The sequence below is a fragment of the Limanda limanda genome, chromosome 2, assembly GCF_963576545.1.
Source record: "Limanda limanda chromosome 2, fLimLim1.1, whole genome shotgun sequence".
NCBI lineage: Eukaryota > Metazoa > Chordata > Actinopteri > Pleuronectiformes > Pleuronectidae > Limanda > Limanda limanda.
This window is the reverse complement of record NC_083637.1, coordinates 16934866-16959612: the sequence shown is the minus strand read 5'-3', so window position 1 is coordinate 16959612 and position 24747 is coordinate 16934866. Positions and strand designations below refer to the sequence as shown.

Below are 24747 nucleotides of genomic sequence, written 5' to 3'. Positions count from 1 at the left end.
AATATGTCTGGAGGGCAGTCAGATGCTTTTGACTTGAAGGACACAGAGGCTTTGATAATGACACGTTGGACACAACCATGCTGATCATATAAATTTAAGTTTGAATATATCTGCAGCAATGCATAATAAAAGTCATATTGTTACAATTTTGTTTTGGCTGGACTTAGAAACAGTCAATAAAATTCACCAAAAAAGGGTTTATAAGTATAATCCTGGATTACAGGGAAGTGGAATGGTGATGCCTGTGTGCTGAGTGTGGAGGTGGTGTCCTTGGAGGTGAAGAGCAGGCTGAAGGGTGAACAGGTGGGCAGGCAACAAGCAGGCTACAAGGTTCAAGGTTCAAGGAATAAGAGTTACAAAAACACAAAGAGGAATCACAAAAAAATGGCAAACTGTCTGTAAAGAGGTGAAGACGGACACAGGACAAAGGAACGCAGAAGACAGACAAGCATAAGAGCAGGAGTTGAACTGTGACACTTATTGACCCTGTTCAGACCCGTTCACATCTGTCCTGAGTGATCCTAACGAAACTGGACTAAACATCGTTGAACATTGTTGTCACATTAAAAAACTACAAAGTAATTGACCAATGTTTCTGTATGAATCAGGTAATGTGATGCACATACATTCACAACACAAATGACAAAAGATAGAGAACAGAACTATAATTCAGATCAAAAACCCTAAATTCAAGTTGCATTGGGGTGAGCCCACAATACTGTTTTGAGCCATCCACAAGAAACATATATTTTGATGTTTTAATAAAGATAAACTGAATAAAACAATGCTTAAAAATAGACAATCTTGTTCGAAATAATCCAGTAATATGGTGTTGTGGTATAGTGGTTAGTTGGTTTTAATGGTATTAGTCACATTTGTCCTGCAGTGATTCCTGGGTGGCACAGTTATCACACCATATATACAGTGCATTACCATAATTTAACACATTCTGGAGTTGTACATGTTGCATCATCCCCTCACAGAGTCACTACCTCTGTCCTCGTGATGTACAGTGGTTACCCTGTTTACCCTCACGTCTTTAAAAACATGGTTTTAGTTCCTGTAACTTTACTGTTGGTAATACTACTTAGACCTGCATACACACAAATACAAAGCTATAGATATATTTACACAAATTTTTTATATCACTCCTTTTGTCTACACTCACAGATAGAAGAAAGTCATATTACATGGCTCTGAGAAACATGTGAAGAGATTTGAGGGAACGAGGAGGGATTGTGTCCATGCCATTGATGATTCAGTGTCTCTGTAACTAAAAAATAAATTCCCCTCACAGCCAGTGATTAGTTGGGGAACAGTTGGTGAGCAAGGCGCACACGAGCGCTGCATATGGCTGTGATGAAGCCGCATGAGGTTCTGTTAGTTGCTCATCCCAGTAGTTTTCTCTTTTTCTTTTTTCTCTTTTCCCTCTTCCTGCAGAGTCAGAGGGGAGTTCTGACATGAGAGGGGATCAGAAGGCGCATAAAAGCTACATCAATAGTACAGGGCTACAAAATGATAAACAGAGCAGCCTCCTCCGCTGTAAATTCACAGCATGCTGCCGTCTGTGTAAAGGCACAGGTTAATGTGCGGGCAGATGAATCGTATTGATGTGTGATTCGATGCGCCACTCAGAGGTGAGATGGAGAGATTGATCTGAAAGTGAAAGACGGCGTGAGGGGAAGTGGATAAACACTCGGGTTTAGACCGAAAAAAATACTCCGCTCTCTCTGTCGCTCGCTTTCTCCCTTTCAACCAGCCTCTCTTGGGTGAGATTACTGTTCCCATGGCAACGCAGCTGATTGCATGAAAATTGTTGGTGGGCGCCATGGCAACACGTTACATTACATTATATTATGGTGTTAAGAGCCTCCCCGTTTCCCGATGGTTCGCTGTTGGGTTTATGTCCACGTGTCACCTCATCGTGATGATGGCACAAACAGCGGCCGCCGCTGCTGGTTACTTGGGTTGTCATGGCGGCAGTATGGCAACAAGTTGGACTTGCCGAGCCTCCACTCGCGCCGTCTTGATCTTTCTTGGTTTTCTATTCAAAGTGAGATTACGTTTAGGTGGCTAATCCCCTGTTACATGCGCATTATAGCACCTTTGGGGGTCGGCCAGCCAGTGTGCAGTAATGGGCATTTTCATGGAGGCTTGAGTCATATTATTGACTTAGTCCAAGCATAGAGCCTATTTATTGTGTGTGTGTGTGTGTGTGTGTGTGTGTGTGTGTGTGTGTGTGTGTGTGTGTGTGTGTGTGTGTGTGTGTGTGTGTGTGTGTGTGTGTGTGTGTGTGTGTGTGTGTGTGTGTGTGTGTGTGTGTGTGTGTGTGTGTGTGTGTGAGGTGAGATATAAATACAGTGGAAGACATTACATATAGAGGTACTCAGTGTTATAATAGGAGGTACTTACAATCTTGTGTAAGTTTCAGGCCCGTTGCTCATCTGTTGTCTGCATTGTTAATAGATTTATTGTCTTATTTTCACACCGACTTGGTCGGAGATGAGGACGGGTAAAATGGCCCAGCACCTCTTTCTTTAAAAAGTCTGCACACAGCATCACTCGCAACAACACACACGACACACATTCTCACACACACACACACACACACACACACACACACACACACACACGCTGCCCCTCACTCCTTGCATTCAGACAAGATATTTATTTCTCCAGTGGATTGTTTCAGAGGCAGAGCATCTCCATGGTGATGGCCACCCACAGATCAGAACAACGAAAAGAGGGAAGGAGGCAGCAAGGGGAGAGGGATGGAGAGAGACAGAGAGTGCGTGTGCATGTGTGTGTGTGTGTGTGTGTGTGTGTGTGTGTGTGTGTGTGTGTGTGTGTGTGTGTGTGTGTGTTGTGTGTGTGTGTGTGTGTGTGTGTGTGTGTGTGTGTGTGTGTGTGTGTGTGTGTGTGTGTGTGTGTGTGTGTGTGTGTGTGAAAGATGATTCCACCTTATCTGCCACGGCTGCACACTTGTTGACATATATTCTGATATGTAGTCACACAGGCGATTAATACACTCTCTCTCCCTCCTTGCTCTTCCACTTTTCTCCGCTGGCGTCTTGATGCTGCCCTCTCTCTCGCTCTCGCTCTCTTCTCTCTCTCTCACCCTCACAGCCTCCATATTCTCCCTCTCTGTGTTTCTTCGTCTATCTGGTGCCATACACAGTATTTTACCAAGGCTCAAACTAGGTCATCTTTTCCATATTTCACACTAACGTAGAAACCTGGTGGAGAAAGGCGGCATTAGAAAGAAGGTCTCTTTGCTTTTTAAAACCTCATGAATTATATATTTATCTGTGCATATGCATATCTACATTTATAGGAAATCTGCTATTCTAAGAATCCAACAGTGTTGTGCCTTAGGACTTCATACTTGAAATTATACTATCGTCTTTCAAAGGTATAACACAGATTCCTTAAAAAATACATGAAATAACATTTAACAGAGTAATCAACAATCAACAAAGCAGATGTGTTCAACGGGATCATGTTAAACCTATGGATGACAGATATGATAATGTCCATGACCGTCTCCAGCCACTATATTCTGCCTTAACTAATTTCACAATTACGCTGCCAAGTCTTTGAACTTAATATTTGACGGCACTAATCATTATAACACCAGCTGTCTACGGTTTGCGACTGAAATATTTTAGCTTAAAATTTTAATGTTCAAGACATTTATTTTGTATATTTCTCAGAGCAATCCCAGTTTCAGTATGTTGCCATTCATAGAGAAATTACCAGCAGCTTGTACTGTGATAGCAGTGCTGTTCTGGAACTCCTGTAATTATTTGTCTGTGTCCTTAAAGCTGCACTAATCAGTGTTTTCATAATAGTGTTGAAAGACATTATTACGTGTTATGTCCTTTGGCTTTAGATTAAATTAGTCAGAACCAAAGTTGTGAACTGCATTTATTAAATGATGATAAGGTTTTTTACCCCCAACATTTCTCACATAATGCAGACATCAGTGGAATACTGTGCAGAGGTTTGGTCAAGTGAACCTAAGAAAGGGAACAACTACAGTTAGTCCAGAATAGACTCACACAATATGCACAGAAAAGCTAACATCAGTCAGTATGTGCATCCAACAACAGGGTAGTTATTGCTTTGCTCTGTTTCAAAATAATGTTTTATTATTCCAAATATCCTGTAGCTTAAATTGTCATATTATTATGAATCACTATGCATTTACTCTCTCAAAAGCAAATATAGAAGAATTCAAATGTGTAATGTTTTGCCATGAAATAGACTTTTCTACTTAATGAGAATTATACTTTTCCAACAGCACAGAACACTCGCCGCTCACATAATGTCTGATTATATGATCATTAATGAGGAACTCATTCTCTTTTCTTGCTGTATAGGTTGTTTTTAGTGAAACGACTTTCATCTTTGAGCTGTTGCAAATGTTATACTGATGATGACTGATTGAGCATATAAATTAAATATATAAACATATCAGGTTTTTGCTTTGATGAACACGGAGAAACATCATCCAACTCTGCAGTTCTCCTCATAAATCTACAATATGTAAACTCAAACTTGCCAATTTTTTGTTTGTTGAAGGATATCTTATATATATATATAGTGAATGTTTTTACATCAAATAATATTGAAAGTCTTTATGCTGCACATATTGTTTTCAAACTAATGGCCATATTAATATTGGTAATTCAAACTCTTACTCTCGTCCTCAGGTACCTCATGAATGTCACGTTTGAAGGCAGAAACCTGTCTTTTAGCGAAGAGGGTCACCAGATGTTCCCCAAACTGGTCATCATTCTTCTGGACAAGGACCGACAATGGGACCGGGTGAATATCTTCTCTTCATTTTCTGTCTCTCTTCTTCTTCTGTTCTTCTCCTTCTCTTCCTGTGCCCAATCCCCCACTTCTTTATTCTTCTAAACTGTCCTCTTCAATTTTTCGCCCTCTGTGATCTGACGCGTCTGTCACTTTTTTCGTTTGGAGTACCTGCTGCAGTAGCCTGTATATCACACAGCCCTCCTCCCACTCGCTCCTGCAGGTTGGCAAGTGGGAGAGGGGCTCTTTGACGATGAGGTACCATGTGTGGCCTCGCTTTGAGCTGTACACTGGAGTGGAGGAGCGGGAGGACCACCTGTCCATCGTGACTCTGGAGGAGGCGCCATTTGTCATCGTGGAGGATGTTGACCCGCTCAGTGGGACCTGCATGAGGAACACTGTGCCGTGCCGCAAACAGCTTAAACTCAGGTGAGATTCTAAGGTTGGGTTTGGTCACATCACACTTGTTTTTGTATTATTTCACAAACACATGCATCACAATATGAATGCATGTTAATATTTTACAGAACAGCGGGCATGTAAAGCACATATCTACCCTCATGGGAGACTTTACAGAGTCTATAATTTATAAATATGTGAGTCGTAAATGAGGGATCTACATGTCTATTTTTCGTGGGAAAACATCTTTCTCACATTAAAGATGAATTCAACATCTACATTTTTACCACCACCATTTAAACGCAGCATGTTTGTTTAGCTGGAGACTCAAAAGAAGTCTCAAAAGTCCGAATGCATTTTGAATTTTGTATATTGTATACTGTTATAGTATAAAAACAAGTTTTTGGTACGTAAACTGTGCTTAAAATATATTAATTTTACTAGAATATGTGCATTTATACGATTATTTTACGATTATTTTACATGTTTTCAAATTACATGGTTTGTGTGTGTGGATTTGAATTCACATTTGTCAGTAAACAAAATGATGAGTCAAGGCCTCAAAAATATAATTTAGCGTAGGTCATACACTATTTATTTCAAAATCGATATAGCAATATGAATAATTTAAGACTTGTCTGTTGTAGCCTGTAACCTTCATCATGTTCCCAAAGTCAGTTGTCAAACCGAAAATAATAACCAGTAGATAAAAACCCATAAAACACAAACAGCTGAAAATGTTGCAATCTGTGAATGTTAAGAAAAGATATGGCATTGATCGATTGAAAGTTGCAAAAGAGTGCATAGAATGTTCATAGCTATGGATTATTGTGCATTTTTCTTTCTATTTATCCTTTTTTCCACTCCCACTGCATAATACCGTAATGGTTCTCCTGCTCTTTCTTCGTTAGATTTTTAAAATATAACCTGGTTTGTCCTCTCACCATCTCCCCTCTATGGTCTTGGTTTCTGTCCCTGTCTTCCTCCCCCACCTGTCTCTTCACCCTGACCCTCTTGCCAGCCACTTCTCCTCGGTGTGTGATAATGAATTTTCTTCATTGGCCTTCTTTTCTATCGCTAGCCTACCTGAAATCTCCTGAGGGTGTCCGACATCTTCTGGCTCACTGGTTTCTTCATTGACTGATCTTTCAACCTGCTCTTTCTGCGATTCCCCCTTTTCTCCCTCGGTCTGTCTGTCTCTATCTTCCCTCAAAGACTTCCTCGAATACAGCATTTCAGGAAAAGACAGCAAAATGCCACAGAGAATCCATCCTATCCAGCCAAAAGTACCTCATGGGCCAGATGCACAGAGCTATGTAAATTTGTCCTTGTGTGCATAAAAGCAGATAAAATGTGGACGTAGCCTGAGTGTCAGACAGATAAACCTCTGTGTTCACATTGTTCCATGTCACACGGTGCCGTTTATCTCAGTAATCATGAAGGTTGTTCACTTGCAGGAGCTGAATTCATAATCCCACCATTGTCTATAGATGTGGCTTGACAAACCCTCGTGTGAATGCAAACACACTAAAACAAACACATTTGTCCTTGGTCTGGCTCCGGCAACGTCCTCCTCCCAGCTCGCCAAAGTCACCATTGTGTTGTTCCCCACTGCTGTTGTGCACCTGTACCTGCTGTGAGCCACAACAACCCCCTGATTGATGACATGCAGCTCGGTCAAGCTTGTCACTAGGTGTTCATTATGTGGTATAACCTCATTAGACTCTAGCTGTCAGGGACAATGTGTTAACTGTTTACTTGTGCCAGAAGAAAAAAAATGTCCTGAAAACAGCAACAAATATCACCTAAATTCTGTCTCTCTTTCTTAATATCACTTTTCCGTGCCACATTGTTTCATATCACTGCTCCGTGTGCAGATGGAGCAAAGCATGGAGTGTTACATGCATAGTGAAAGGTGCATTAAAAGTTCCCAGAGCTAAAGAGAACATTTTTTCTGTCCAACCATCTATCACACGTGACGAAGAACAGCAGCATTCTCAAGTACAAGTTTTTACTGCATATGTCTGACCTATGGTGCTTTCACTGACCATTTCCCCTCTCTCTTGTGTTATATCACCAAGGCGGTTAGGCTCTCATCTGCATTTATTTGTTTGTTTGTAAGCAAAATTACACAACAACTACTGGACAGATCACCACGTAACTTGGTGGAAGCATGTGGTATAAGTCAGGGAATCAGCCTTTAAAATCTGGTGCAGATCTGGATCAGGGGGCAGATCCAGGACATTTCTGTTCACTTTCTTTAACAATGTGAGATGAGGGCATTTTCCCAAATTTTGATGAATTTGTCAAGAAATAATACAAAGAACTTTGTGATATCTTTAGAATACTAATATCCATGAACAGGTGAAGTGCAAATCTGGATAAAGAGTCAGATTTTGTGAATCAAAATGGATTTTTCTATGAGGGTTCTTTATTTGGTAACTGTATTTTTATAAATATTCCTTTCAACTATATCAGAGAATATATTTTTTGCCTGCATTTAACAGGAACTTCTTTGTACATATATGTTTCTGATGCAATACATGCACTGTATGTAAAATGTGCTGATTGAGTGGTATGCTCTTTGATGCCCTTATAGTTAAATATGTGCTTAACAGTCGATTATGATCAGTTTTTGGTCGGCATGAAAATGTGAACTCGGACTTGTACTGATACTGTTGAAACATTCTCTCCTCTACCTTTATCTTCACCTCCTCTGACCCCTTCTCCTCCTCCTCTTATCTCCCACCAGCAACCAGACAGGTGATTCAGGGATTTACATCAAGCGCTGCTGCAAGGGTTTCTGCATTGACATCCTGAAGAAGATCGCCAAAGCTGTTAAGTTCACGTACGACCTCTACCTGGTCACCAACGGCAAACACGGCAAGAAGGTTAACGGGACCTGGAACGGCATGGTGGGAGAGGTGAATACTTCTTTATATCTTTCACACATGAACCCAGTCACTCCATGTATTGCAGCTCTTTTCAGATAAAGCACTCTCTCTAAAATTAGCTTTCTGTACTGTGTAGGAGGAGGAAAGGTTTTTTGTGATTCATGTAATTCATGTAAGTAGAAATGTGGATGTTGTTGTGAGGCTGAGCCCGACACCAGCAATAGGCAGCAGCTTGACATCTGCTGTAAACAGCTTAAACATACAATGAGAGTTTGGTCGATTTCCCACAGATCTGCTGGCAGATCAGCTGATCACAGATTTCACAGCTGGCAGATCACTGGAGACCTCACCGCACAACCGTGAATTATCACAGTGACCAAATCAGGCAGTATATTTAAAATGAAATCACGTTAATGACATTAATCTGGAACATCATATGAATAACTACCATAAGAATGTTTTATTAGGTGCCACCTATTTAGCTCATCGTTGTCGGTGGTGTGGCATCATGGATACAGTATCCTTACAAACAAAGCTACAAGAACATAAAAAAATAAATAAGTGGTAATTAAAACCAAATACTGTATTTTTCACCATGTCCTCTGCTGGCACTGATTAAATGTAGAGTCTGCTCTGATTCTAAACTCATTTAGAATCACTTTCCTTTTATTTGTTATGTGTTATATTTCATTCTTTCGCTGCCCGTTTGAGTGTTTAGCAGTTAATAATTTGCTTCTCTTATGTACACAGTGCTATATTGCTTTTCAAAAAAAAAAAAGGAAAATCCCCTATGTAATCTAATTCAACTGCTACTACAAATGTGGAATGTGCCTTTTGCGGATTGGAAGTTATTTTGGTGATATTTTCTGAATGTCTCTTCCTGTTAGTTTCTCAGTTCCTCCGTCACGCCAATTGAGCGCTTCTCCCCCACAACCTGGCCTGAGGGAAGCTGTGATCAGCTCCGCAAAAACCTCAGGAGGAGGAGGATGATGAGGCTCCTAATCAGAGATGGAGAAAGAGAAGGACAGAATCAGATAGACTGAGAGAGAGAGAGAGAGAGAGAGAGAGAGAGAGAGAGAGAGAGAGAGAGAGAGAGAGAGAGAGAGAGAGAGAGAGAGAGAGAGAGAGAGAGAGAGAGAGAGAGAGAGAGAGAGAGAGAGAGAGAGAGAGAGAGAGAGAGAGAGAGAGAGAGAGAGAGAGAGAGAGAGAGAGGCCTCAGGGAAAGACCCACTTCTCTGGTGAACACGTTACACATCCAGCACAAGGCAGCCTTTACAAATCGAAGTGATGTCCAACTTAATTGATTATGGCACAGAACGAGCCACTTTATTATTATCTGAAGAACATAGACGAGGGAAGATGTGCAGTACAGTAATATGAAATTACAATATATTAAGTCCACCTTCTATAGATTTTGTTCAACAACCTGAGATAAACATCAGCGTAAAGACGGGGCTATGGAAATATGCAGCGCATGCATGCATGGGTGCATTAATCCATGTCCTTAAATGCCTAAGCAAGCAGCTAATGATTTCATTTGAATGGGGGTAAAACGGGATGGCAGACACAGGAAAAAGAACGAGACAGAGAAAAAAGACAGAGGGCCTCTGTGAAGAAGTGTGACCAAACAGTGCGTAAGATTCCTGCTCACTCTGGCATACATATCCCTTATTAACACAGTCGTTTGTGCTCCATTTTTATTCATGGCCCCGAGCTCCTGAAACCTGGGGCTAAATTTACCTGAGCCCCCTCAGTGGGGAGTCAAATACTGACCCAGTGGTAGTGATGATCCCCTTTTCCTCCATTTCTCATTCTACAGGAACATCCTGTTAAACTCCTGGTGGCTCCCTTCACCGACAAAGCTGAGAATATGTCCTCTGACCCTGCACATTAACTTCCTGTCTGCCTCTGTCTCTCTGCGCTTGACCCTCAGGTGGTGTTGAAGAATGCCCACATGGCGGTGGGTTCGCTCACCATCAACGAGGAGAGGTCGGAGGTCATCGACTTCTCTGTGCCGTTCATCGAGACGGGAATCAGTGTCATGGTCTCCCGTAGCAACGGCACTGTCTCCCCCTCCGCCTTTCTTGGTGAGGAGGAGCGCACCTGGTGCTTCTGGCAGACGTACAGCACACAGTCGAGAACACTTACATGCACGAGAACTCGCTAATATCACGTAGGACATGCACAGTCACAAGCAGATAATCAAGGAGTTTGCTCACAATGCTAATTTGTTGTTTCTCTGCGGTAACGTGGATTCTCGCAGCACAAAACATGAAAGTCTGGTTACATAGGACATAAAATCAGACTGGAATTTATTTAAATTATTTAGTATTTTATATGATAATCACTAAAAGCCCTAAAATGTATGAACATCTATATGATCTTGTCTCAGTGAGATTTAAAAGTGGAAGCTGTCATCATACAACTCAGGACTGCACAATGAAAAGCAATTGTTTAATTCTTGTCCTTGGAAATAGTTAATGATTAATTTTTATTACGAGTGGTCAGTTAATTCATTAGTTAATCAAGAGAATTGTAACCTGCAACAATTTTGATCGAAAACTGAAGATCGACAAAGACCGTTAAATAATAACATGACATATATTTTGCAGTTTTCCGATTTTACAGAACAAACAATCAGTGAAGCAATGAAGCAATAAGGAAAATAATCATTTGCTGAACCCTATAGAATAAAGTTGACAAAACAATTTCTCAAACAAACGCATGTCATTTTCAATAAGAAAGTTTGCCAATAGTCATCACACAGCTCTCTCTACTTCCTGCTATTTTTACTCCCCTCCATTAAAAAAACAAACGACAACTGTCTTGTTTTATAAATTTTTTTTTTGATAAACAATCGCTGTCGGTGCTAAAGTCAGTGACAAGCAGAAAATCCTGTGTTTGGAAAATGATCAGAAAATAGAGTTTAACTTTGAAATAAAATCCAAAACACTAAAGCTTGAGAACGATGAGCATTGCTTAAGAGGCTGCAAGTAATAAAAACTAATATAATTACATGTGTAAATGAATGGCTGTTGTTGAAAGGGAGGCACACAGTGTTTCATATCAGCTCATGCACGTGGTTTGCTGCTCTATGTATGTATGTGCATGTTTTTACTGCAGAGATATTAAAGTAATCTCTCCATCTGATGCAAACTGTAGACTGGCATGGCTTTTATTAATAAACTGATTTGTTTTAAGGGTATTATTTTCGGAAACATTTTAACAAAATCAGCTCAATTGTAATTACAGATTGTAAAATGATGCAAAAAGTCAATAAATAATGCACAAAATATGCCCAACATAATGATATTTAAGTGCAGATATCCTGTGTTATTACAAAGCTAGTTTGGTGTTGTTTGTCACGGACGACACTGGGGTTCTGGTGCTAATCAGTGTTCAGACAGATAAAATCCATAAATGTGCGACACAGTCTGAATACAAATAATCATGTTGATACCAGGGGGTGATTTTATAATAATGTTTAATTTGGTTTAATGAACTTCCTCTCTGTCTGTATCCCCCACAACCCTCCCTCCCTCCGCCTTTCCTCTTCCTCTGCCCCCTGCTCTACCACCCCCCACCCCCCTATTTCCCTCTTTTAGAGCCCTTCAGTGCCGATGTGTGGGTGATGATGTTTGTGATGCTGCTGCTGGTGTCGGCCATAGCTGTGTTTGTGTTTGAGTACTTCAGCCCGGTGGGTTACAATCGCTGTCTGGCAGACGGACGAGGTGAGAGGGAACACAAATCTACACACACTCACACACAAACACACACCACATCTACACACTCTCTCACACACACACACACACACATCTACACACTCACATACACACAAAGCCCAGACCCAGTCAATCCATGCCGCATAAAGGTGACAATGAGCTACATTTTCAGTCCATCCCTTGTGCTAAAAGGAAAACGAGTTGGCACGTAGTGTTACCTTGATTGCTGCATTCAGACGGAGCCATGTGCTAAATTACTTTGACGATCTCCTCTGAGTGAGAGCTGGGACTTCCTGCTCGATGACTCGGAGTCCTTATCTACATCTACGCTCACTTAAGCTCTTTCACTAATGAAAAGGATCATTGACGAGAACCAGATAGTTGATCTTAATTACTCTCACTTCGCGAACAAATGTCTTTTTGTTTATAGTGCCATTCTCAAATGTTACACGAGTGTTACACCACCACATCAAGGTTGTGAAACCGATGAATGTACTTAAGCAGATTTATTACTATACATTGAAAATATGTGTCTGGTTTAACAGTCTTTGACCGTATGTTGAAGCCTGAACTTTATTCAGACATAAACTCCAGATCATTTTCCATACTGTGCCTGAAGAACACAGCAGGAGATTGAGCAGGTCAGGAAAATCTCCTGAGCGCTCCAGAGAGGGGGGGCATCTTGGTTGAGCAAGCCGGAGGCACATATAACTTCCGTATGAATTCTGCTGCGGAAATCAAGTTATTGTCACAGCACATCAACATCAGCGTTGGCCCTTATCATGAAAAGCTCTCGATTCTCGGCTTTCAACGCTGAAATCTTTTTTCGTTTCTTTTTATCCACGCAGCTCTGTTAGAAACCTCAGGATCGCATTATTCTGATGAAAACCAGTTTTATATTGTTGCTCGCAGCATTTCACCCGAAGACCGGAGGGGATGAGAGTAATGGTGTTTGCTTTGGAATTATGTTTCCTTCCAGCACTGTTTTCTGAATGTCTTCTGTCACAGCAGCAGTGTGTGGTTTAATCGCTGGGTTATGTAAGGCTGTTGTACGCCTGCTCCAGCTGTAGCATAATTGTAGCCTGCTGTGTGCCCATCTACCGTCCCCCCCTCCCACCCCCCCTGTCTCTCTTTCTTCCCGTCTCTGAGGCTGCGCGGCTACAGTAGGTAGCTTGTCATACGTCTATAGAAGTAGGTGGGACAGAGTTAGCGTGTAACAGTGGGTTGTCACGTCGGTGGCTGCATGAGCAGACGCGGATTGTGCAGCGTGCCCTGCGATCTCTGGCAAAGTGAAGGATGGGAATAAAACCAAATACTGTCACCGCCATCCATCAACCACCTCCCACCACAGCGATCATGAGTAAATGCACATAAAGTGAATAAAGAAGTATCTACTGTGTGATCACTGAAGCTGTTTTCTTTCATGCTCTTCCCTCTGTCATCTTCCTTTCTTACCTCCCCGCTTCATCCCCCTTTTCTCACATTTCTCTCCCAGAGCCCGGAGGTCCCTCCTTTACCATCGGTAAGGCCATCTGGCTGCTCTGGGGTCTGGTTTTCAACAACTCCGTCCCTGTGCAGAATCCCAAAGGCACCACCAGTAAGATCATGGTGTCGGTGTGGGCCTTCTTTGCTGTCATCTTCCTGGCCTCCTACACTGCCAACCTGGCTGCCTTCATGATCCAGGAGGAGTATGTGGACCAGGTGTCGGGCCTGTCGGACAAAAAGGTGGGAATTCGAGGCAACGTGAGGGGTTTGTGTGGCGGGGGAGCAGGTGTGAGAACGTAACCAACGTGAGACTGATTATGAGCCGCGTCTTGTGTTAGATACCGGAGTTTATGAGACTTCATTTAGAGCTAATGACTGTTTTAATGTCTGATTATTTTGTTTAATGTAGCTTTAATCATACAGGGTAGCCGTTATTTTACAGCAACATCCTGTTAAACAAAAATCCTTTGTGTGAGAATGTGCCCCACAGATAACTGAAGCTGAAACTATTAGTTAGATTAAAGGCAGGGTTGGTAATTCGATTCTAAAACACTTTAAGTGCTTTATGTTCAAATCCTCGTCACGTCATTAAGGGTTGATGGGAGGGGGTGGGAAGTATTGGTTGCAGTTTTTCAAAGTGTAGCTTGCTCTTGTGCACTTTTCTAGGATTACCAACCCTGGCGTTAATCAATATGCCGAAAAGCAGAAATGTAGTCAAATTATTAGTTAATAGGTTGAAAGTCCTTTTCAAACAGAAATGCTAAAATGCCAAATATGACCTACTTCCAGCTTTTTCTTACTTGCTACTTGTTTTTGTAAAAACTGAATATCTTTGGGATATTATAGAGAAAACCGTCACCTTGGAATTATGATTTGTATTTGTCGCTTTTTTCTGATTTGGTATTGACCAAAGAATCAAAAAGAGAGGATTGAAATTGAATAATCAGTATTGAAAAGGATAATTTATTGCACTCCCTTTTTTCAGCACTTCTTTGCTCCTGATTTGCATGATACTTACGTTGAACTTGACACTAGTAAGCTAAAGATTCACTCATGTTTTCTGTCTTTTGGGTACAACTTTAAGCATTTAGTTAATTTAGCTTCCAAAAGCAGTGTCCTTTGCTCCTGCTCAACAGTGCATTAAAGGATATTTGATGCGGCTCAGTGCCTCTTCCATATTAACGAGCACTCCTCTGTCATTTTCTCTGTGTGGTTTCTTTTCCGGAAAACCCCCCCACCGCAGTTCCAGAATCCCAATGAATTCTCACCGCCGTTCCGGTTTGGCACGGTGCCCAATGGGAGCACAGAGCGCAACATCCGCAACAACTACCGGGACATGCATACCTACATGACCAGTTTCCACCAGAAGAATGTAGACGAGGCGCTGTACAGTCTGAAGTCCGGGTGAGGAGGAGGAAGAGGAGGAGGAGGAGGAGGAGATGGAGGGGAGGATGGAGAGAGACAGATTGGGGGAGGATTTAGGGAAGAAGGGAGTTGAAAGGGTCTCAGCAGGGAGAAAAAAAGACAGTGTTACAGAGCTGTGAGGCCTTACTCTGATGCAATACAGAGAAAAGATGATGAAGGAATCAGGAGAGACGGAGGAAGAGTGGGCATTCTGGGGAATGTGGGTGAGCAGCTGTGGAGCGGTGCCTCTGCCTGACGCTGCGGCTCAGAATAGCAGCGAAGCCTGTGGTTGATGAGGAAACTAGCTAATATTCACTCTCTGTGGCTGAGAAAGTCAACGAATAGCATCCTTTCCTCTCTCTCGCTCTCGCTCTCTCTCTCTCTCTGTCGCTCAATGTTTTCATCAGCCCCTCTAAAGAGTTAAGGATGCAGAGCAGTGATGTACGTCTGATGTTTGGTGAGAGTTTGAGCTGAGTGACCACAGAGGCCCAGAGCCCCGAGGCACCGTTTGATGCCGGTTTTGTCACCAAGCTAGAGACTGTCATGTTAATTCATCTTTAAACTCACTCAGGACAGATACGGAGAGAAAAGAGTAGAATATAGTGTCCTTCACAACATGTTTTAGCTCAGATCCTGGCACACCTTGTTACATGGGAAATTCAATCAGACCTGAATAATAGTCAATAGGAGCTCAGTTAACTCATGGCCAAACTATGTGTTTCCTGAAGCTTTTCAGCCACAGTCATGGCCTTCCTTAGCCAATGGAGTTGCTCAGTTGTCATGGAGATGGTTTAGGATGGAATTTCCAATACCTAAACCATCGCCCTGACAACTGAGCAACTCCATCTGCTGAGATAGATCAGTAGATGTTGTTGAAAACAAAAAGTAGCATGAACTTTTCATCGATTGTTTTGTGAAACAGTTGTTCTCATTCAATCTATGGTATTTGCTGTGTGTTAAATATTGCAGCTGCTCTTTTCACTTTATTTCAAAGAAAATAATAATTTATTAATGAAGCACCTCATCTTTATTAAAACAATAACAAAGGATAGCCAGAAATAGAATAGAAGACAATCGTGTAGTCTGTGATTATATAGCCGAATTTACGTCCTTTATCTTTATTTACGTTCTATTTATTTATTTTATTTATATGTATAGAGTTAGACAAGCTTATGGGAATCTCTACATTCTAAACTTCAGGTGATGTACAGAACATGTAAAAGTTTACCCAGACAAGGACATAAAGTAATGTGATTTGAATCGTATACAAATGATGACTGAATATTTACCTTGGTTTAAATGGTGTGGTTCTTACAACTCAACACAACTAACATGGCTGCCTCACACTGCTTTAAAAATATTGTAATTATCAGCACATAGAAATTAATATCAAATTACACTGTTCTTTTCAAATAGCTCAATAATAAGAAACCAGGTGAAGAAACAAATTAGTGTGAGACCATGTAAAACACTTTCTTTCCGTTGTGCTCCGCAGCAAACTGGATGCCTTCATCTATGACGCTGCGGTGCTGAACTACATGGCGGGCAGAGACGAGGGCTGTAAGCTGGTCACCATCGGGAGCGGCAAGGTGTTCGCCTCCACGGGCTACGGCATCGCCATCCAGAAGGACTCAGGCTGGAAACGAGCCGTGGATCTTGCCATTCTCATGCTGTTTGGAGACGGTAAATTGAGCCATAGGGTTAAATGGTGTCCAATTTGAATTGTAATATCGGGGCCTTATAATATTGCACCACCTATGGGGTTTAATGTTCTAACCACCTTATTAAAGGACAGCAAAACTGATCTTCTCAATCTGTATTCAAGAATGTTTAAACCTCCCTGAAGAAAGCAGCTTTGAATCCCTGCTACAGAGTTTAAAAAAACAGTACATTGTTAATCAGGTCGAGAATTGTCAAGTGAAGTTACAACCTCTTGAGAATAACAATCTTCGAGTAATTGAAGTGGCTTTGAAGGAGCTGTGACTCAGGAGGTGGTCTGGGTGCTTCATGTGGTGATAACCTCACAACCTGCTGCTGGATCTCAGTGGTCGGTGAGGCCTCCTGAGTCAAATCGGCAGATTGGAGTCCTGAATCAACACTGAGGTACCAGCCGTTCCAAAAATGTGACTGCTTTAGTTGTTGAAGTGAGAGAGTGTAAAGGCTGTTTGGGCAGAGACAGGGAAATACTGATGAAGAAAGAAAGACAACTTTGGACAAGCTGGCTGATTAAATGCTAAAGCCTCTGGAGTTTGTTGTGCCTTGTGTGAAAGAGTTGTTTCTTTAATGACGATTGCATTTCAGGAGCTGGACCCATGGACTGAAACATTAGTCACTAACCAGATTTGAGTGTTTTTGAGAGCTTTGTGGTAGTAGTGGGAATACTACCAGTAGTTGGAATAGGCAGTTTGTTTGGTCTTAAGTTTTATTACTGAAACTGTCAAATGTACCTGCAGTAATTGAGCTGCAGCCACGATGTCTATTGCATATGACCAATCACAGACATGGAAAAAGTGTACTATTAGCAGAGCCGCACATTTCACAACCCAGGATCAAACTGTTATTCTTCACTTTAAGGAGAGTGCAGACCCGCCCAACAGTGTAGTGTCATTTGGCTGACAGAGGGGGAGGGTGTGATGGGAGCTGTCACAAGGTAAATCTGTAAAGCATCTATCCCCACTTCCAACTGAATGTTTAATTGTTGTGAACACGTCCGTTGGCGTGATCGATATTCCTGGTTTTGACTGGTGGAGAGTTGTGAGATGTTCTCGCCCACACCTCAGAAGACGCAGAAATGAAAGCTGTAAAGTGAAGTTAACGATTTAGAAAAGAACATAAATATTTTAAAACCTTTTACCTCCTCCGCTGGTGGAGCAGCGCGGGAGTGGACCACTGTGACAGCTCATGACCAGCACATTTATCTTTGTAAAAATTATAACCTCAGCCCTGTGACACCAGCTTATCAATTCAACAATGTGGTGGCGGTGTTCCTATACTGCACCAGGGCCATATGATATCAATATTGCTCAGAGGCTGTATTCTGGGAAAGAAAGGAAAAAGGACACTGTATGCACCAAAGAGCATTTGTCTCAATTTGTAGGTCAATTTTTTTATTACAGCCCCAGCTGCTGTGTGTTTTGGGTAGTGACCGAAAAAAGCCAGCAGGGCGTGTGGCGTCACGGAGAGAGAACGACGAGTGCAGTGATCCGTGAGCACTCGTGCATCGAGCTGCCTCCTCTATATGATGAGAGCAATGAGCCTGTTGTGGTGGTTCGGACACTTGGTAAGAAAACAAAGTTTGGGTTCAAGGTTCAAGGTTCAAGCTACAGGCAGGAGTCCTGGACGTTTGGAGACGATGCAGTGGAGGAACATCTCCCCTCAGACTTCAGTAACTCAGTGGGACAACAGACGTCAGCTGGACTAATACCTCTCCCCTGGCCCTACCCCTAGATATGAAGTGCCCACTGGTAGTGTCCCCCTCCAAACGGAGCCACAAGGGAGAGGGCGAGAAAATCTTCCCTTAGGAAATGGGACACCGCTCTCTACGTCATCAGCAGCCAACCAACGCTATAACAGTGGCAAACAATATGAACGAGCGTTATCATATTAACAACCGTTATCAAGCAACATTAGAAAACTGACACATCTGATAACTGCAGGACAGACGGGACAGATTGATCTGTTGATCAATACAAAGTCAGTAAGTGTGTCTACATTGGCCATTTCAATGGAATGTGAGTCCTGTCGAGTTGGCTCAACTCTTCACCCAGCAGAGGTACATTGTGCTCCATTCTGTTCAACACATGCCAGATCATATATTGTGGAGCATGTTGAGTCACACACACTTCTGTTAGTGAATGTGGCTGTTTGAGTTTCTGCTCCAGAAAGATCATTTGTGTCTGAGCAAATGGAAGTTAAGTCTTATCGTTGTGTCACCTGCGCACATCATGTCAGACATTACATCCCATTACTTCATGTGGACTGTTTGGCCGTCAGCACGCATACGTTCATCCAGGTTTAGATGGCAGACTCGTCGATGTTTGCTCATATCTGTCACATCCAGCCCGAGTCCACATATGAACATGATGTAAGTCATATGTGCAGAGGCAGAGGGTCAGCAGCGACCGGCTAACAGGAAAATGATGTCACTGTATCTGAACAGACACAGGATCAGGAGGAAAGAGGGGGGAGGTGAAAAATGGAGGAAGAAAGGAAGGAATAGAAAGGACAGAATAAATATCATTTAAATATCAAGTGAATAGTGGTAGTGTTTCTACAATCACCTGTCGTAAAAACCTCACTCCAGACAGCATGTGCTTTTGTTTTGGAAGTAGTGAAAAAAAAAAAAAAGGTAATGTACTATGTATGGTGAGCGCTGGTCTGTACGGGTTAGCCATTAGCCTTTAGCCTAGTGGGTAGCCTGGCTCGCTTCCCTCACTTCTGTTTCCTCTCCCTCTGCCTAAACACAGGCTTTTTCAGCCTGACTGCTGTAAAATGTTGCTCTGACCTCGCGGATGATCTGTCTCAACCACAGACATTTTAAATAGTTTAAAGAAAACAGAAACAATTGTCTAATTTTAGGGGCTTTAACTCCTTTGAGTTTGATTCACATCGCACACTATAAAAAGCAGCAAGTCTGTAGTCAGGAGAGCGCATGTGCAGTTCCTGTTCTTGTTTTTGTGGGATATCTGGGATCCCTGGAGTGGAGCCAGAAACATGCATCCAGTTTTTTACCTCCACGAGAGAAGTCATGTTTTCTTCTGCGAATGTTTGTCTGTTTGTTTGTTTCTTATCAGGAATACGCAAAAACTACTCAACCGATATACATGACATGACATTTTGAGGTGTGGAGCTTGACCCAAGGAGGAACCCAGTCAATGCTGGAATGGATCCAGATAAACACCCTTCTAGTCGTGACTGTATTTGTTCCCTGTGTTTTTTTTTCTTTTAACATGTGTATATACCTAGAGCTTCTTTGCACCACTTTAATCAATGGAAAATACATTGTTTACACTTTATTAATGACATTACAAATCAAAGAGGCATTTTTCCCATCAGAGGTTTGTCATAATATATCAAAACAGGTGAAACATTACATTACATCAACAATGGCTCTCTGAGACAGGATATTTCAACTTTGTCCATTGAAAAGCAGCCATTACAAAAACGTCACCTTCACTTTTTAAAGGAATAATTCATCATTTTGTGAAAACACATATTCTGTCAGTGTCGTATCTTTGCGTCAGGACCTGGTGACTTGAGGTGATTTGATTAGTTTATCTTGCCTTGCTTCATAAGTACAATCAGCATTCACTCCCAGATCAAGGATTATGGGTTCCGGTTCCAATCGAGAGTGATGGAAACGAGACACCCAGGCGAACACGCAAATTTGTCAAGATAGAAAGGAGAGCGTGCCTCAGGTTTGTGATGTCGAACATGACGCACTAACAGAAAAAAAATAGGAAGGCAAACTCAGTCGGCTTTTCTTAGCAGGTTTACCCGTATTTAAAAAAAACTGCATATATCCAACAGTTAAATCTTTAATCCAAACACAGAGAGAAATTTAATATTTATTTCTTGTCATCACAGTGATGTTGCCAGTAGTGATACCATTAAACCTGTGCTCACTGTATCGGAAAGCCCATTGCTACAGCCGGAGACGCTGCACGGAAGCTGAGCCAATTAATGTTACTCAGAAAATAGTTCCAGTGAAAACTAGTTCTCTGAGACAAACACTCATACACATGTTGCGCAAGCATTGGGAAAATATATACTCCCTTGATCTCACATAGACACACAGACGCTCAACACAAAAAACAGACAGACCATTGGTGCAGATCAAACAAATCTCTCTGGACGTGTCCTCCTGCCTCAGTAATCCCTCCCAGGGATGTGGAACTGAGGGGGACACATTTAAGGGCGGAAACGCTAATCACGTGACCACATACACTTCCTCCCAAAGGAATGTCTGATCCCAGAAGGCAGTTGTGTTTTTTCCCCCCACAAAAAGGAAGGGTGAGGCTTGCGTAAGCAATTCTTAATGAGGATGATCCTCTGGCAGCATTTAGTCAAAATAATGCAACATGACATTAGTTGCACGTACATGAGACCTGAGCTGTTTTTGGCATCAACTCACCGTGTTATAAAAATGTGTCCTCTCATGTTGTACTCACACTTACATTCTCAGAGACCCGAGGGAGAACAGCCGTCCAAGTGTGCAAGTCACCCAAACAGTAACATCAACACATCCAAGCTCTAACCTGCGTCTCTCCTTCCTCCAGGTGATATGGAGGAGTTTGAGGCCCTGTGGCTGACGGGCATCTGCCACAACGAGAAGAACGAGGTGATGAGCAGCCAGCTGGACGTGGACAACATGGCAGGGGTCTTCTACATGCTCGCGGCCGCCATGGTCCTGTCATTGCTTACCTTCATCTGCGAGCATTTGTTCTACTGGCAGCTGCGCTTCTGCTTCATGGGCGTGTGCGACGGGACGCCCGGGTTCACCTTCTCCATTAGCAGAGTGAGTGGGCTCGTGTTTTATTTTAGGTCTGACCTTTGTCCTCCCGACAGACAGATCACAGCAGTAGTTGTTTTTAAACCAACGGCTCTGGTTGAGTTGTATCAAGTCTGTCAGGGGGATACGATGATTCATCTGACTTACCTGTGGCTTTTTTATTTAGCACAGCCAGACAGTTGTAGTAGCCTGTGTAGCAGCCTGTGCCGTTTCAGAAATGAAAAAACAAGTTCTCAGTGTTATTGCAAGTTACATTTCCAATTTTTTTTCATTTCTTTTGAATATTTTCCAAAAGAAAAAAAACTCTTTGAGATTATCATGAATAAAGCCCAGCATGTTACCATACCTGGACTCTGATGACAGCAGTAAAAATTGTCCTATTAACAACCAAACAACATACACATTTGGATGGGTTTATAACTTTTGTGCACCAGGCACGACAAAGCATTCCTTGCAAATGTATAGTTTTATAATAATCTTAGAGAATATCTGAGTTTTTCTTCGCAAATTTTGCCGCTTTAATCCTCAGAATATTACCCCCCCTCCTCTGGCTCTGTAATGTGAAATATGCAGGATCAATACAGAGCAGTAATCCAGCTAATCAGTGATATCTGTTTGCAGGACTGCAGCTAACAACAGCCTAATAATGAAAATGTATTTTAGGCCAAAACTAATGAGCTACAACATTAAGATGAGTTTGTTTTAAATTAATTAGTTCATCAGGCGTAAGTGTTGTTTATAGATGTTGTGAAAAGCTGGCTGTCATAAACGGGGGAGATGCTGTCTTCATTAAATATTTGGATATTAGCAAACATTTTCAGACAGTCTATCCCCAGAAATATTTCCAAGCAATTTGTATGTTTTTACAACCCTGTTTATTGTTTCACCTCCACTCAATCTCCCAGTGAAATTTTAATTTCAGAACATTACACCAGCAGGTGAACACCGCAGTGAGGTAGGAGGGATTCTGGCGCTGTTTGACCCTCGAACAACCACCTCATTTGAAAGCATACTGACACATTAAAGGTTCACTTGCTGTAAGGAAACAACGAAATGACACATCCATGCATCACGTTTCATTTTGAGGATATCGATATGTTGGCGGATGGAAAAATTAACCATATATAGGTTAAGCTCCAGTTTTATCTTTTTTCCTCTTGCTCACGCTGCTTCTGTGTGCACGTGAAATGACTGCTCTTGGATTTTTCCTCTGCTCTTGGAATTTTATTTACTGTGCTCACCCTGCAGAGGTGAAATCAAAGAGCAGACATTTCCTGTTCACTTAGGAGGCATGTGTACTGGCAGATGAGCACAGGAAATCTGTCCAAGCTACAAAATATAGTGCAGGCGCACAGTTTGAGAACAAGCTGAGCAAATCCAAGCACAAGCAGCAGCTATTTAAGCGCAAGCATACATTTTGAATGTAAGCATAAGGTTTTAAGTAAAAGCATGAAAAAAATCTGAACTGAAGAGTCCTGCTCTCTAAGTGAAAGACCACGCTCTTGAATAAAAACTGGAAACTGGCCTCAATTGAGCCTCAGTCCCTGACACTGTTTAAAAAAAACACATTATCTTTCTAAAATCCACTATTCATCTGCTTAATGCTGCTGAAATAAAAGCTGTTTACTATGCTGCCCATTCTGGAGCGGTGACCTGAAGGTGTGCCGGTGGATGTTGCAGAGCGTGTCTCCACTTAGTTACAACTGCGCTCAGATGGGTCACTTAACAAGGTGTCTTTGTGTTATTGATGCAGAACGCTTGGGGTCCTTGTGTGCTATGGCTGAAGGTGTTTCTAAATGTGCCACCTTTTTACACCTGCTAAAACAAACCACACATCATTTAAAAGATCCGACCTTGAGCACTTCAGAAACATTGTTGTCTATTTTTTTTACTTCTGAAGCTCTTATATTTATTTTTAAATATATTTGTATTGTTCTCCCTTTTAGCAGCATGGCAGGGAAAAGAACAGAGTAGGGATCAGTGACAACAGGCAGACATGATGTTGATAAATTTAGACATGGCATGAAAAGGAGGAGCTGGGGTGGAGGCGGGTAAGCGTTTTGCAGAGGAAGCAGGACGGGTAGGCAGCTAAAGCAGCTTTAACAGAGAACCCTATATTAGATCTGCCATATGAATGCACAGAAAGGAACAAGCTGAGCCGTCGGAGGTGAGATCTGCTGCTATCAGCTGATACTCTGAGATAGTGGACTGATCTTGACTTCATGGGCTGCCCAAACCAATGCTACGCTCAATACGACAAACAGAGTGGTTCAGTCTGTTATCTTGTTGTTGACATATCAACTGAATCCATTTCTCCCATTTGTCTTGGCATAGTTCCTCTGGAGCTCTTGTAATATTTGTTATATAACATATTACATTCACAGTTTTAAGTCACTGTGTTGGTGGTTCTGCCTTGTACAGCATGTTCTAGACTGTACTAGACATTTTTTACATATTTACCTATTTTAATATCATCAAATATTATTCTTAACATGTCTCCTGTGATATTACTAGAGTACAGAACCTTACTTGACCTTTTGATTTGTTTCATGGGTATTTTAATAGGAGAACACTGAAATAGGGTGTTAGACGACTCTTTTATCGTATCTCTTCGTATACTGAGGTCTAGTAGAAGGACAGATTGGTTGGATTCAGTTTTATAATATACCAGAAAGCCTTAATGTTTGCAGCTTTGGCCACAAGCAATCCTCTGTTGAAATTCTCTTCATAGTTTTGTAATGTCTTCGACATCTAATTTATTATTTAATTTTCTTACATTTAATTTCTCCTGCAGTTTTAATTTTACTTTTAGAAAAATGGCGCAGTGATCCGATACACGTGTTTCTTCAATTTCACACTCTCTTACTCTGTTCGGGTCCTTATAATTCATGCAAATAGTCAATTCTAGCACAGCTTTTAGTGGCTGCTGAATAGTGAGTATAAAGTCTGTTTTTAGCGATTTAGTTAAATATTTTAGATTGGGCATAACAATGAAACAGTGTCTTCTTTCTTTCTCCCTACCTTTCTTCTTTCCTTCCTTTCTAATAATCAATTTTAGTTATCATATATAAATCTTATAACTGCAATTATTCCCTTATCTGATCAGATACATCTTTTAAATGAGACATATTCTCGAGCTCTGTCTTTTTTCATCTCTGTGATTTCTTTCTGAACCACTTTAATATCTTCAGTTACTCCAGTATTAACTTTGCAGACTTTCTGTGAACTGCATAAGCCTTTCGCTCATGCTGGGCTGCATTGTCTGTCGTGTTGGTCTACATCACAGCATCGTCTCATTCAGCTGCTCCTACACGGCCGTCACGGTACTCGCCTTTGTTGTCACCGTCATCTTGGTTTCGCATTTATTCATATCCCCGCCTGCTTCATCTACTCTCCTGCATTCTCCTTCAGAAGTGCTGTTATTGGCCTGTGTTCCTTGTGTCTCTTCATCATCTTGCTTGCATAGTCATTTTCAAAAATCAAGTTGCTTCCAATTGAGCTCAATCCTCCGCTG

At 41.8% G+C, this 24747-nt stretch overlaps 1 protein-coding gene across 1 annotated transcript in view; it reads left to right on the top strand.

Annotated features, from left to right (window-relative positions):
- Window positions 1-24747, top strand: part of grin2bb (glutamate receptor, ionotropic, N-methyl D-aspartate 2B, genome duplicate b) — a 76772-nt gene that overhangs the window by 46853 nt on the left and 5172 nt on the right. The window contains exons 5-13 of the mRNA XM_061091442.1: window positions 4716-4830; window positions 5042-5247; window positions 7970-8141; window positions 10045-10198; window positions 11717-11842; window positions 13329-13558; window positions 14562-14722; window positions 16218-16405; window positions 21001-21239. Of these exons, the coding sequence (XP_060947425.1) occupies window positions 4716-4830; window positions 5042-5247; window positions 7970-8141; window positions 10045-10198; window positions 11717-11842; window positions 13329-13558; window positions 14562-14722; window positions 16218-16405; window positions 21001-21239 (1591 nt within the window). The remainder of the gene's footprint in view (window positions 1-4715; window positions 4831-5041; window positions 5248-7969; window positions 8142-10044; window positions 10199-11716; window positions 11843-13328; window positions 13559-14561; window positions 14723-16217; window positions 16406-21000; window positions 21240-24747) is intronic.